At 49.2% G+C, this 12,220-nt stretch overlaps 2 protein-coding genes across 2 annotated transcripts; one reads left to right on the forward strand and one right to left on the reverse strand.

Annotated features, from left to right (window-relative positions):
- Positions 1 to 439: 439 nt before the first annotated feature.
- On the reverse strand, positions 440 to 6,600 carry Psmd8 (proteasome 26S subunit, non-ATPase 8). Its single transcript, XM_038339203.2, has 7 exons — positions 6,235 to 6,600; positions 5,027 to 5,099; positions 4,799 to 4,901; positions 3,095 to 3,260; positions 2,249 to 2,349; positions 1,644 to 1,755; positions 440 to 949 (listed from the first exon to the last, which is right to left on the reverse strand). The coding sequence occupies exons 1-7, from the start codon at positions 6,598 to 6,600 to the stop codon at positions 812 to 814; spliced, it is 1,059 nt and encodes a 352-aa protein (XP_038195131.1). The 3' UTR covers positions 440 to 811.
- Positions 6,601 to 11,281: 4,681 nt separating this feature from the next.
- On the forward strand, positions 11,282 to 12,088 carry LOC119821296 (EKC/KEOPS complex subunit Tprkb-like). The gene has a single exon (XM_038340248.1). The coding sequence runs from the start codon at positions 11,328 to 11,330 to the stop codon at positions 11,853 to 11,855; it is 528 nt and encodes a 175-aa protein (XP_038196176.1). The 5' UTR covers positions 11,282 to 11,327; the 3' UTR covers positions 11,856 to 12,088.
- The last annotated feature ends 132 nt before the right edge of the window (positions 12,089 to 12,220 follow it).

The raw sequence follows: 12,220 nt of genomic DNA on the forward strand, positions 1-12,220 counted from the left end.
ACCCTCTGCCTCACCTTCCTTGCCAATAAAGCACCCAGTCTACACAGCTTGCCTAGCTGCCTATCAGTTACCACTGGGGAAGCTGAAGTGCAGCCATGAGCAAAGCCAGGCCTCCTTCAAAGAACCAACTCTTGCACATACCAAATAAGGTGACTGGGTCCTCTGAGCAGCCACACGTGGCCCAGGTCATGGGTCACAGGAACCACAGTGAAGATAACCAACTGAATGGCTTTCTCAAAACCCCGCAGGTAGCTTGGCCAGACTTGGACTTTGCCCCTTAGAGTTTTCCAAGGACTTCAAAGCAGGAAGCAGGCTAGTGGGCCAGCCAGCAGGGTCTACATTACAATGTCGGCTCAAGGAGGCCAGATCAGCCATACCCACATCACGGCCCATACCATTTATTGCAGAGGGCACAAATGGCAACCACAGACAAGGTCAGTTTCATGTATCATTTGAAAAATTATTTAATCCATGGCCAACATTTTTAAAATTGAGACACATGGTACTTCACTGAAAAAAATCTAGTCCCCTGGCCCAGCGCCACAGTGTATCCACAGCTGGCTAGAAGAGTCCTCAATCTGGGCCTGTGCTGTGGGCCACTGGGCATCTACACATAAAACCCAGAGCAATGGCTGCTGGATAACACATCCCTGGGGGCCCAAAGGCCCCAAACTCCCAATTCTCCAGGAGCAACTATTTCCCACGGTCCCACTGGGAGACTAGGGCCCATAAAAGGTTAATCTGCCTTTATTGAAGGCTAGCCTCTACTGGGTTTGTTGGACTAGCCATGTCCACCCGTCCTGGCCGAGGCTCAGACAATCATCTCCAGCTGCCGGGCATACTCGATGACCTGTTTGGCCAGCTCAGTGGAGGGGATGGTGGTGTCTTCTGGCTTCTGCTGCTGACTGGCAAAACTGTAGTAGTTGTTAGGGCCCAGGACCCAACCTCGCTAAAGGAAGAGAAATCAGAAATAAGAGGGTGATCCCACAGGCTGCTCCCCACCCCATGTAGCCACCACTTGGTATGCCATGGCTCCTTTCTTCACAGATCACTGCCACCAAATGTCGCCCCTCCATGTTTTAGATGGGCACCATAATCATGTTCCTCTATAGGTCTACCGCGAGGACTCAGTGCAGTTGGTCCACAGGAAGTAGTTAACAGCTGTCACTATCATCACACCTCAAATCCATCCCTTTGACAGTCTGCTCTTGAGCCTGGTGTCTTGGACAACTAGGCTGGCCTGACATCTTCCCAGTCTGCTCTTGACTCTTCAGTTCCTGGACACCAAGGTCAGCATGAGTCAACATCTTCTGGGGCACTGCTCCTACTCAAACGTTCCCACCAAATGAAGCAGTCTTATGGGACAAGCTGCTTCTAAGGAATTCTGTTAACCTAACATGCAGAACATCCTTGGAGCTGGTGCCAGGCGCCATGCTAACCTCCACGCATATGTCAAACTCTAGTCCCTTCTATGGAAAGGCCAGCAAGCTCAGGAGAGGCTTGAGCCATTTGTCTGAGGTCTCATTACTAGATTTAATCATGAGCAGACTTTAACCTCCCAGTGTCTCCCAGACTACACACTCTGCACTAACACTGTTGAGACAGGATACAACACCCTCCATTCCCCAACTCCAATCCACAACCTTCTTGGCGTAGTCTGTCATCTTCTTGGGTGTATTGAAGAAGAGAATCCGAGTAGCCTCAGCAAAAAGGATTTTCTCATAGGCCTTCTCGATGCATCCTGCGATTTCATCCCTGTGGGAAGGTGACAGTTCTCATTGCAGAGCAGACAACCTCCAGACCCTGTCCTGCTGGGACTGACTGCAGTACTGAGGGCTTAGAAAGAGGGAGCTAACTTGACCAGTCACAAGTAGGCACGGGCCCCTTCTTCAGTCTGGAGGAGGTTCTTGCATGAAGAAGAGGGCTCATCTAGCATGCCTGTACTCCCAGCACTTGAGAGGTAAGGCAGGAGGATCAGGTTCACGGCCAGTCTTGGTTATACGGAAACCTTTTCTCAAGTGCTCTACCTCCCAAAAAAGGTACCATGCCTGGGAGTGCAGCTCAGCGGCAGAGTGCTCGCTTAATCTGCACAAGGCTCTAATTCAACTCTCAGAAGCGGGGGGGGGGGGGGGGGGGGAGAGATCCACTATGAAAAACACCAAGGCATCAAACCCCAGGAATTGGGAGGGTAGCATCGGGGAAAAGAGCAAGACTAGGAATTCTGGGGACCCAGCTCCCACATACATACCTGATAGTATCCAGCAGGATGTCAATGAAGAAAGTATAACTTTCGGCAGGGATGTTTCCCTTGGCCAGGAACACCTTGTTGTAGCTACCCTCCATCAGGTACTGCCAAGGCCAAGAATGAGGAGGAAGAGGATGAAGGGAGCACAGGGCTTCCCTATGCCCTTGTTGCCTCCCAACCCCTGCTCTACCACAACATTCTTGCCACACAGCCCACCCATGCCCAATAGATCCTCCTCTTCCAAGAAACCCTACCTGGCTTACACACCTGGCAGACCACTCTGTGCTGACAATCAAGCATCTTTTCTCCAGTTATGAGCCCAGCTCCCACTCCACACACATCTGAACTGCTGCTCCTACCCGACACTCTGTCACCCCACCCAACCCCACCCCACGGGAAATCCTCCCGAGGCCTCAGCACCAGACACAATTCCCTAACAGCTCCCAAGGCTCTACCCTAGCCTTATCCCCTTGCTCCTGTACCTTTTTTGCTGTCCCTCAGATATGACAGGCAGGTTTTAGCCTCAGGACATAGAGAGCCTCTACCAGATGAGCTCTTAGCCCTGTCAGATCCTCACCGACCCCTCCCAGGCCCAGGTTCCCATAACACTTCCGGTCTTACACACAACACAGGTGACTCATTCTTCTGGTACCTAACGCTTCCCTCACTGTCTCAAGATTAGGGGTTTTACCTGTTTGATTCACCGAACAAGAAAACCTTCCTAGTGCCTGGCACACATCTGTTTTTATTTGCTGGTTAAATGAATTGACGGGTTGAAAATGATTGAACCCTGATAACCCCTCCAGGAAACTCTCCTCGCCAGGCTCCCCCTTCCCTGGCCAGCCTTACCTGCTCGAGGGACACAGGGTGCTTGATGTAGACATTGGTCTGGATGTCCCTGGCAGGCAAGCGCTCTAATTCTGTGTGGAACTCAGCTACTCGATTCTGGGACAGCAGGAAGAGCAGGTTGAGGCCCAGGAGCTGGTGCATGTAGGCTGACTCAGGAAGCTGTTCTCTGTAAGCCAGGGAGGGGGGAACGAAGGTCAGCAGGTCCTGGAGACCTAGCCAAGAGCCTCGTCTATCTTCCAGAGTCCTCCCAACTACGTGTGGGATTTCAGACAAGTGACGTACAGAGAGGCTAGAAAAGCCACAAGTCATATGGACCTAGCAAGGTACCTCAACTCACAGTGACTCAACATATTTCCCCATCTGTTAAACAGTTGTCACTAATATCCACACCACAAAGACAGGTTCCTTAAATATAGTTAATCAAATGGCCTAACCTAGGTATAAAGTCATAAGAATAGCATCCAAAGGTTAGGAACTCAGTAAGTAGAATGTTGTCCTAGCATGAACAACACTCTGGGTTCCATCCCCAGAACTACATAAACCAGACAGACATGGGGGTGCACACCTGTAATCCCAGCTACCGGAGGTCAAGACCGGGGTATCACAAGTTCAAGATCACCCTGGGCTACATACTGAGTTCTCAGCCAGCCTGGGGAACAGGAGACACAGACTTCCAAAAACTACAGCTGGGTGTGGTGGCCCATGCCTTAAATGCCAGCACTCAAGAGGCAGGATGACAATAAATTTAAGGATAGCTTGAACTATACAGTAAAAACTCAAAAACAAGCAGGCCAATGGGGCCTTTAATCCAGCATTTGGGAGGCAGAGGCAGGTGGATCTCTTGAGTTCCAGGATAGCCAGGGCTACACAGAGAAACCCTGTCTCAAAACAAACCAGCAGGGGGCAGCACTACTTATACTCTCCACCCAAAGGCAAGGGGACTGCCTTGAACTCTGTCTCAAAACAAAAGAACCAAAGAACCAGCAAACAGTGGAGCAAAGCATCCTTTTTTTTTTTTTTTTTTTTTTTTTTTTTTTTTTTTTTGGTTTTTCGAGACAGGGTTTCTCTGCAGCTTTTTAGAGCCTGTCCTGGAACTAGCTCTTGTAGACCAGGCTGGCCTCGAACTCAGAGATCCGCCTGCCTCTGCCTCCCGAGCGCTGGGATTAAAGGCATGCACCACTACCGCCCGGCTGCAAAATAGCATCCTATTGGCTGCTATAGATATGTCAGTTGGAGGAGCCAAGAATAAATACCGTCTAGTAGCTGAAGGGTAACAAGTAGCCACACTGCGTAGAGGGAACACAGTGTAAGGATCAGGGATAAAAGCACTTGCAGAGGTCCTGAGTTCAACTCCCAGCATCCACTTGGGGGCTCACAACCATCTATAACAGGATCCGATGCCGTCCTCTGATGTGCAGACATACATGCAAGACACCCATATACATTAAAATACAGACATAAATCTTTAAGAAAAAGGAAAACCAGTTAGAAACTTACAGAAATGACCACACAAACCAAGTAGACTACATAAACCCAGGTCAAGATTTTCAAGGCAATCCCCTGTCCCTCCAGCTTCTGCAGACAGAGCTAAGAATAGCAACAGTTACCAGGAGAAAAGCCAACAGGAGGGAGCCAGAGGTAAAGGAGCTACTACTACCCAGGAACCACCCGACTCCAGCCCCTCTCCGGAGGGCCCAACCTCACTTGTAATCAAAGTAGTAGCATTTGAGCTGGGCCATGTAGCGCTCGAAGGAGGGGATGTCCTTGCATAGGATGCTCCACTGGGCCCCGATCTCCAGTATGTCACCTGTTGGTAAGGGGATGACTCTGAGGTGGTGACTGGAATCCCTCCTGGGATCATCACTACCTCATTCTTACCATTACCGCTCCCCCATTCCCCCCTCCCCCCCCCCACCAACCAGTGACACTCACGGGCCAAAATGAGCTGCTGTTTGGTCAGTTTGGTCCCTGTGGTTGGCAGGAAATTGAGCTCCAACAGAACCAGCTGAGGGGGAAGGAATGAAGACGAGACTTCAAACACAGGTCACCCACTTGCTCTGGACTTTGATGCTCCTCCTTGGGAAATGGAGCTGACGAGCATACTAACTCATAGAACGCTATGAGTACCAAGGGAGTCAGCCCCGGGAAAGCGCTCAGCCTAGGGCCTCAGCACACAGAGGCTCCACTGGATGACCTCATCACAACGCCACCGGGAAACAGGAGGCACTCGGGGCTGGACCCAGTGGAATCCTGGGGTGGGGAGACACTGATGATCTTAATTGTTCCTGTTATTTTTTGGCTTGCTTTGTGTTTCTGTTTTGTTTGAGACAAGACCTCCCTATGCAGGCCAGTCAGTCTGGTCTAGAACTGGAGATCCTGTGGTAGTCTCCAAAGTGCTAGGATTACAAGTTGGGGACATCTTATGCCCAGCTAGGACACTTAGTTCTGGGGAGACCTCCCCCACCACACTCTGCCTGAGAAGGGGTAACTAGGCCAAATCTACGTCAAGGAGTGTAGGACACTCTCATTTTCCCCTTCCCCCAGTCCAGCCCTGATACCACTTCTTAGTAAACTTAGAGACCTAAAACACATTTTGTTGCTGTTGTTTGCTTATTTATTAATAATAATTATTATTTTTGAGATGAGGTCTCTCTGGGTCATTCTAGCCGTCTTGAACTGGCTATTAAGAGACCAGGCTGGCCTTGCATACATCAAATGTATTTACAACCGAATCTCAGGTTCTTCTGGATTCGGTACGACCACAAACACACAGACTCATTCTTAACCTCTGCTCGCCCACGGCTTGCCTCGTCTTGGTCTTTAACACACATACCCTCACAGCCCATCATCTCTACCTCATTCTTCCACCATCCCCTCGTTCTACCTTCGGTTGTGTCTGATCCCACTCCTGCCCCTCCAAACCCCAAAGCTGTAAACATCTCATACGATTCAGCCAAACAATCTTTCCATCACTCCCTTCCCGCCACTGCAAGGGCCGCGTTTGGTCTGTTCCAGCCGCCTCACTTCGGAGCCCTCCAGGCCGAACCTCGCTCTTTCCCTTCCTCCGCCCGCTCTACCGGCCCTGAGCTCCTGTCACCGTCCCTCCGGCACCAAGGCACCGAGGGCCCGCCGACTCCTACCTTCAGACGGCCCAGCTCTTCTCCACATTTACTAAGATTCGGGCTCTTCCGGTTCCACTCATCCTTGAGCTGCTCGTACATGCCGGCCGCGGCCTGCAAGATCGCGCCCGAAGTGGCCGCGGGCCCCGAGCTCGAGACGCCGGTCGTCCCGTTCACCGTAGCCGCCGCCGCCGCCATCTTCCGTGATGCGGCAAACTGCCGACCTGATTTACGGCAGCGACGCCGAGAAACGCTCTCCCGGCGGAAATGAGGCCGAGAGGTGGAGCCCAGAGCTGGAGGCGGAGCTACAACCGCCAGCTTCTGCCCGCCGCGGCTGGAGCGCCGCTCTCCCCGGGGCGCCTTACCGGCCCGGCCCTTAATGAACATAGCAGAGCTCCGCCTCTGCTGTCACTCAAGATGGTGAACGGAAGTCGGTTTGCTCTAACTGAAAATGACGCCCACAAGGCCCCGCCCATTCCCGTAGTCAATATGGCCGCCCTTGCTTCAGTCTGTGGAATTTCCCTCTAAGCCTCTAAGTCTCTAAGCCTCTAAACCTCTAAGCCAAGAGATGGCGATGTGGAGCCGTTCGGAAAATTGTCAAGCGTCACGATATAGGCTTTGAGAGGACTAGCAGGTGGGATTTAAAGACAGGTGGCTCATTCTTCCACATTGAAATTTTTTCTTTCTTTTGAAATTAAAATATAATTATGGAAGCCAGCATAATGGTTCAGGTCTTTAATTCCAGCACTTAAAAGGCAGAGTCTGAGACCAGTTTGGTCTATGCCAAGCTCTAGGACAGTCAGGGTTACACAGAGAAACCCTATCTCAAAAAACCAAAATATTAGCCGGGCTGTGGTGGCGCACGCCTTTAATCCCAGCACTCGGGAGGCAGAGGCAGGCGGATCTCTGTGAGTTCGAGGCCAGCCTGGTCTACAAGAGCTAGTTCCAGGACAGGCTCTAAAAAAGCTGCAGAGAAACCCTGTCTCGAAAAACCAAAAAAAAAAAAAAAAAAAAAAAAAACAAACCAAAATATTATATGTAAAATACATGGTCTCCCTACAGCGGTGAGACCGGGAAGTGGTGCCCTACACTACAGACTACAGTCTGGAGAGATGGCTCAGGGATCAAGAGCACTTGCTCCTTCTGCAGAGAACTTGAGTTGGATTCCCAGCATCCTTGTGGTTGTAACTCTGGTATCAGGGGATTCCATGTTCTCTCTGATCTCTGAAAGCAGCAGGCACGCATGTGGTGCTCATACATGTAGGCATTCATACATAAAGGAATGTTAAAATATCACATCATTTTCTTTTCCCTTTCTTCCCTCCAACCCTTCCCATAAAACATAAATCCCCACCAAATTCACAACCTTTACAGCCTGCTCAATCCATTTAATGCTCCCTGTCTAGATATGAATTCAAGGCTGCTATTGGATGTCAAAAGGGCCAGGTGAGATCTCCCCTTCCGTGCTGGCGTGTGTATTGATGCCCTCCTGTTCGTGCCTTTTTTATTTATTTTTAGTTTTTTGAGGCAGGGTTTCTCGGTGCAGCCCTGGATGTCCTGAGACTAGCTCTGTAGACCAGGCTGGCCCCGAGTTCAGAGATCCACCTGCCTCTGCCTTCAGAGTGCTGGGATGGATTATAGGCCTGCACCACCACTGACGGCTATCTTTTTTTAGATAGTCATGTCTTTGAGACTACATGGGTAGAACTCCCTGACATTTCTAAAGGCCTTCCATACATTTATTCAAATTTATACATAAACAACTTAAACATAAATACATGAACTATTTACAAAAATCATCCAGGGTTATGGTTTTCAATAACAAAAGGCAGAAGATTCATGTGCTTGCTTTTAATACATATTTATTTAGCTTTTTCGAGACAGGGCTTCTCTGTATAGCCCCGGCTGCTCCAGAGATCTTGTTTAAGGCATTAACATATGTATTGTGAGGAGGGAGCGTGCACAGCATGAGTATCACAGGACAAATTAAGTGAGATAGTTCTCTCTTTCCATCATGAAGGTTCTGGGGACCAAACCCAGGTTGTCAGGCTTGGCAACAAGTGCCTTTACCTGCAGAGCCATCTCACCAGCTGGAATTTCCCAATTTTTATCTCAACATCCACTTCCTCCATTGGTACGTAAATACCACCCACCAAATCCTGAAACCCTCCCAAAATAGCCCTCTAATACGTTATTTCCAGGATGGGGGCTGTGCCTCCGCTGCCTCAGACTGATGAGCAATTCCAGGCTGTGCTGGGATTACAGGCTGGGCCACCGTGCCTGACCATCACGCTGCTTCCCATCTTTTGTTTTGGTTTTTCGAGACAGGGTTTCACTGTAATTTTAGAGCCTGTCCTGGAACTAGCTCTTGTAGACCAGGATGGCCTCGAACTCACAGAGATCCGCCTGCCTCTGCCTCCCGAGTGTTGAGATTAAAGGTGTGTGCCACCACCGCCCGGCTTTGCTTCCCATCTTTTTGCCTTTTAGACAGTCTCTTCAGAACAGCTATTGCCCACACCAGTAAAAGATTAGGCTGAGACTGACCACCTCAGCATCAGGAATGGGATCTGACTGGTTCCTATCCCTGTCACTGCCCTGTAATGGATACAGTGTTGACCTTGTGATCCAAATCCATACAATCAGAGTGACAATATGACTTTTGGCAGAAACTGTAGAACCTTCATCCCTTCGTGCTCTGGACAATATGACATGGACATTTTAGCCCCAGTGGGTGAAGATGGAAGTCTTGAGGTCAGAGTCCATGGTCAGAGGGTACACGGCAGAGAAACAGAGTCAAACTTCTGCAGACACTGCAGGGTCAAACCTGAAGCTTTTGCTAATGACACCAAGTAGAGTGTGGTAGACAAAGCTTTGGCAGATGGAGGGAGCAGGAAGGATCAGGGTTTGAAATCCTTCAATTACACAACCAGTTCAAGGCCAATCAGAGAGAGATGGAGGAAGGGAGAGAGAAAGAGGTGATGGAAGGGAGGGAGGAAGGGAGGGAGGGAGGGAGGGAGGGAGGGAGGGAGGGAGGGAGGGAGGGAAGGAGGAGAGAAGGAAGGAGGGAAAAAGAGAAGGAGGGAGAGAGGAGGGAAGGAAGGAAGGAGGGAAGGAGAGAGGGAGGGAGGGAAGGAAGGAAGGGAGGGAAGGAGGGAGGAAGGGAGAAGGGAAAGAAGGAAAGGAAGGAAAAAGGAGAGAAGGAGAGAGAGAGGGAGGGAAGGAGGGAAGGAAGAAAGGAAGGAAAGAAGGAAGGAAGGAAGGAAGGGAGGGAGGGAGGGAGGGAGGGAGGGAGGGAGGAAGGGAGGGAGGGGGGAGAGAAGGAAGGAAGGAAAAAGGAGAGAAGGAAGGAGAGAGGAAGGGAAGGAGGGAAGGAGAGAGGGAGGGAGGGAGGGAAGAAGGGAGGAGGGAGGGAAGGAAGGAAAGGAGGAAGGGAGGGAAGGAGGGAAGGAAAGGAGGGAGGGAGGGAGGGCAGGGTGTGGGTGTATCGGGATGGCTCATGTGGCAACTGTGCGGCTGCTGAGTATGATAGCTTGAGTTGGAATTGTGGAACTGACATGGTAGGAGAAAATCTTTGATGGAGTTGTTCTCTGAACCCCACATGCATGCTGTTGCATGTGTGCCTCCTCCAACACATATAAATGAGTAATGATAAAAATCAACCACAGCCAGGTGGTGGTGGTGCACACCTTTAATCCCAGCACTTGGGAGGCAGAGGCAGGTGAATCTCTGTAAGTTTAAAGCCAATCTGGTCTACAAGAGCTAGTTCCAGGACAGGCTCTAAAACTACAGCAAACCCGGTCTCAAAAAAACCAAAAAAAAAAAAATCAACCACAAAAGCCTCATACATTACCACTTCTGTGTAGAACACTCAAGCACACGTTAAGAGCCCTGGTTCTTCCACAGGACAGGGGTTCAGTTCCCAGTGTCCACACCACGGCTCACAACTGCCTGAAAGTCCAATTCCAGGGGATCAGACACCTTCACACCAATACACATAAAATAACATTAAATAAATAATGAAGAGCTGGCTTTTGGAACCCATCTCCTATGGTGAGATGACTCTCTCAGCCTTGATGCAGTAGGGAGGAGCCCGGTTCTGCTTCAACTTGATATGCCAGGCTTTGTTGGGAGGTTTTACACTTTCTGAGGAGTGGATGGGGCGATGGGCAGGATTGAAGGGAGGTGGGGGGAGAGAAAAGGAGGAGAGGAGGGAGGGGAAACTGTGGTTGGTATGTAAAACAAAAAAAATTAAACAATCCTTTCATTGCCCATTAACCACTTGACAGACACTGGCACTCAAAATATATACTGGCTGTTACAACTAGGGCACCAGACTGTGAGAACCAGAGACAGAACCAGAGAGTAGAGGACCCTGTGGCGTGAGGGGGCTGAGTTGTTGCTAGTGCCAGCATTCAGCTTGACCTGAGTATAGCCAACTGGAATGGTGGCAGCCATAGCTGCCTGTCCTTCTGTAGCCATCCTCAAGAGTTTCTCAGCAAAATCAAACACAGTGGAAACTTGAATTTTTTTTCTTTTACTTTTTGAGACAGGGTTTCTCTCTGTAGCAGCCCCGGCTGTCCTGGAACTCACTCTGTAGACCAGGCTGGTCTTGAACTCACAGAGATCCGCCTGTCTCTGCGTACTGAGTGTTGGGATTAAAGGCTTGGAATGTGAAGCTTTACAACTGCCTCCCGGCACCAGTACTGGGAACATGCTTGAATTTTTAAGTTATTTATGGTTTGAAGGATCTTTCTCTTGTAGTTCAAGCAAGTCTGGAAGTCACTGAGTGACCCAGACTGGCCTCAAACTCAGACTGTTTCTGCTTCCTTGGGCACCTAAGTGGTCGGATGACAGTTTGAGTCACCATACTAGCTAGCACTGTCTTGTTTGTTCTGAGCAGATTTTGTTTTGTTTTGTTAGAGACGGAATCTGTGCACATATATGGTTGGCCTGGCTATGTAGACCAGGCTGGTCCCACACTCAGAGCTCCACCTGTTTCTGCCTCCTCTGCTGAGATCAAAACGTGTACCTATCCTAACTTCAAAACTTTATCTGTCCGAGGGGACGATCTTCCTGTACGGACCGGAGACTGATGCGTCCTCCTTGACTAGGAAATGGAGTTCTCTCAGCAGCTGGACCTGTTTCCTGAATGCAGAGTGATCCTTCTGTTATTTAAAGACGTAAAAAATGCAGGAGACTTGAGAAAAAAGGCCATGGAAGGAACTCTCAATGGCTCACTGATAAACCCTAATGTGATTGTCGATCCATTTCAGGTACTTGTGGCAGCAAACAAAGCCGTTCATCTCCACAAGCTGGGAAAAATGAAGACAAGAACTCTGTCTACTGAAATTATCTTCAACCTCTCCCCTAATAACAACATTTCAGAGGCTTTGAAAAAATTTGGCATCTCAGAAAGGGACACTTCAGTTCTGATTGTTTACATTGAGGAGGGAGATAAACAGATACACCAGCAACACCTAATATCTCAAGTGGAAGGCCAGCAGGTGCCTTTGGAAAGCCTTCCAGAAATCACAAAGTTCTCGGAAGTCAGAAAGGCGTATAAACTGTCACCACAAGAAGAGAGTATTGGGACATTATTGGATGCTATCATTTGTAGGATGTCAACAAAGGATGTTTTATAAGATTCCCAAAATACCAACACATGATCTCAGAGTTAACCATTAGCTGTTCTTTCCTGGTTATGAAATTAACATATTCATCACCAAAAAAGGGAAAAAGAAACTATATCAGCCTGCTTTTTCACTTCTTAGAGATAATTCCTGTCGAGGTATTTGTCATTGTCTTCTAGTTTTCTGTTTGTACTTCAACATATTTATTTTTTTATACAATTGAAATAAAAAGTGTAAGCACCTAATTATAAAAAAAAAAAAAACTTTATCTGTGTGTGTGCACATGTGAGGACAGCTTCAGGGACTCAGTTGTCTCTTTACACCATATGAGTCCCAGGATGAAACCCAGGCTGTCAGCCTTTGTACTAAGCTCATAC

Source organism: Arvicola amphibius, chromosome 8 (assembly GCF_903992535.2).
Source record: "Arvicola amphibius chromosome 8, mArvAmp1.2, whole genome shotgun sequence".
In the NCBI taxonomy this organism is placed as follows: Eukaryota; Metazoa; Chordata; class Mammalia; order Rodentia; family Cricetidae; genus Arvicola; species Arvicola amphibius.

Bases quoted from the DNA above. Each gene is read 5' to 3' on its own strand.
- Psmd8 (XM_038339203.2), bottom strand. From the start codon at position 6,600: ATGTTCATTAAGGGCCGGGCCGGTAAGGCGCCCCGGGGAGAGCGGCGC. The intron at 4,902-5,026 runs GTGAGTGTCACT...CCTTACCAACAG, and splicing joins ACAGCAGCTCATTTTGGCCC to GTGACATACTGGAGATCGGG. The intron at 950-1,643 runs GTTGTGGATTGG...CTCTTCCTTTAG, and splicing joins TGACAGACTACGCCAAGAAG to CGAGGTTGGGTCCTGGGCCC.
- LOC119821296 (XM_038340248.1), top strand. From the start codon at position 11,328: ATGGAGTTCTCTCAGCAGCTGGACCTGTTTCCTGAATGCAGAGTGATC.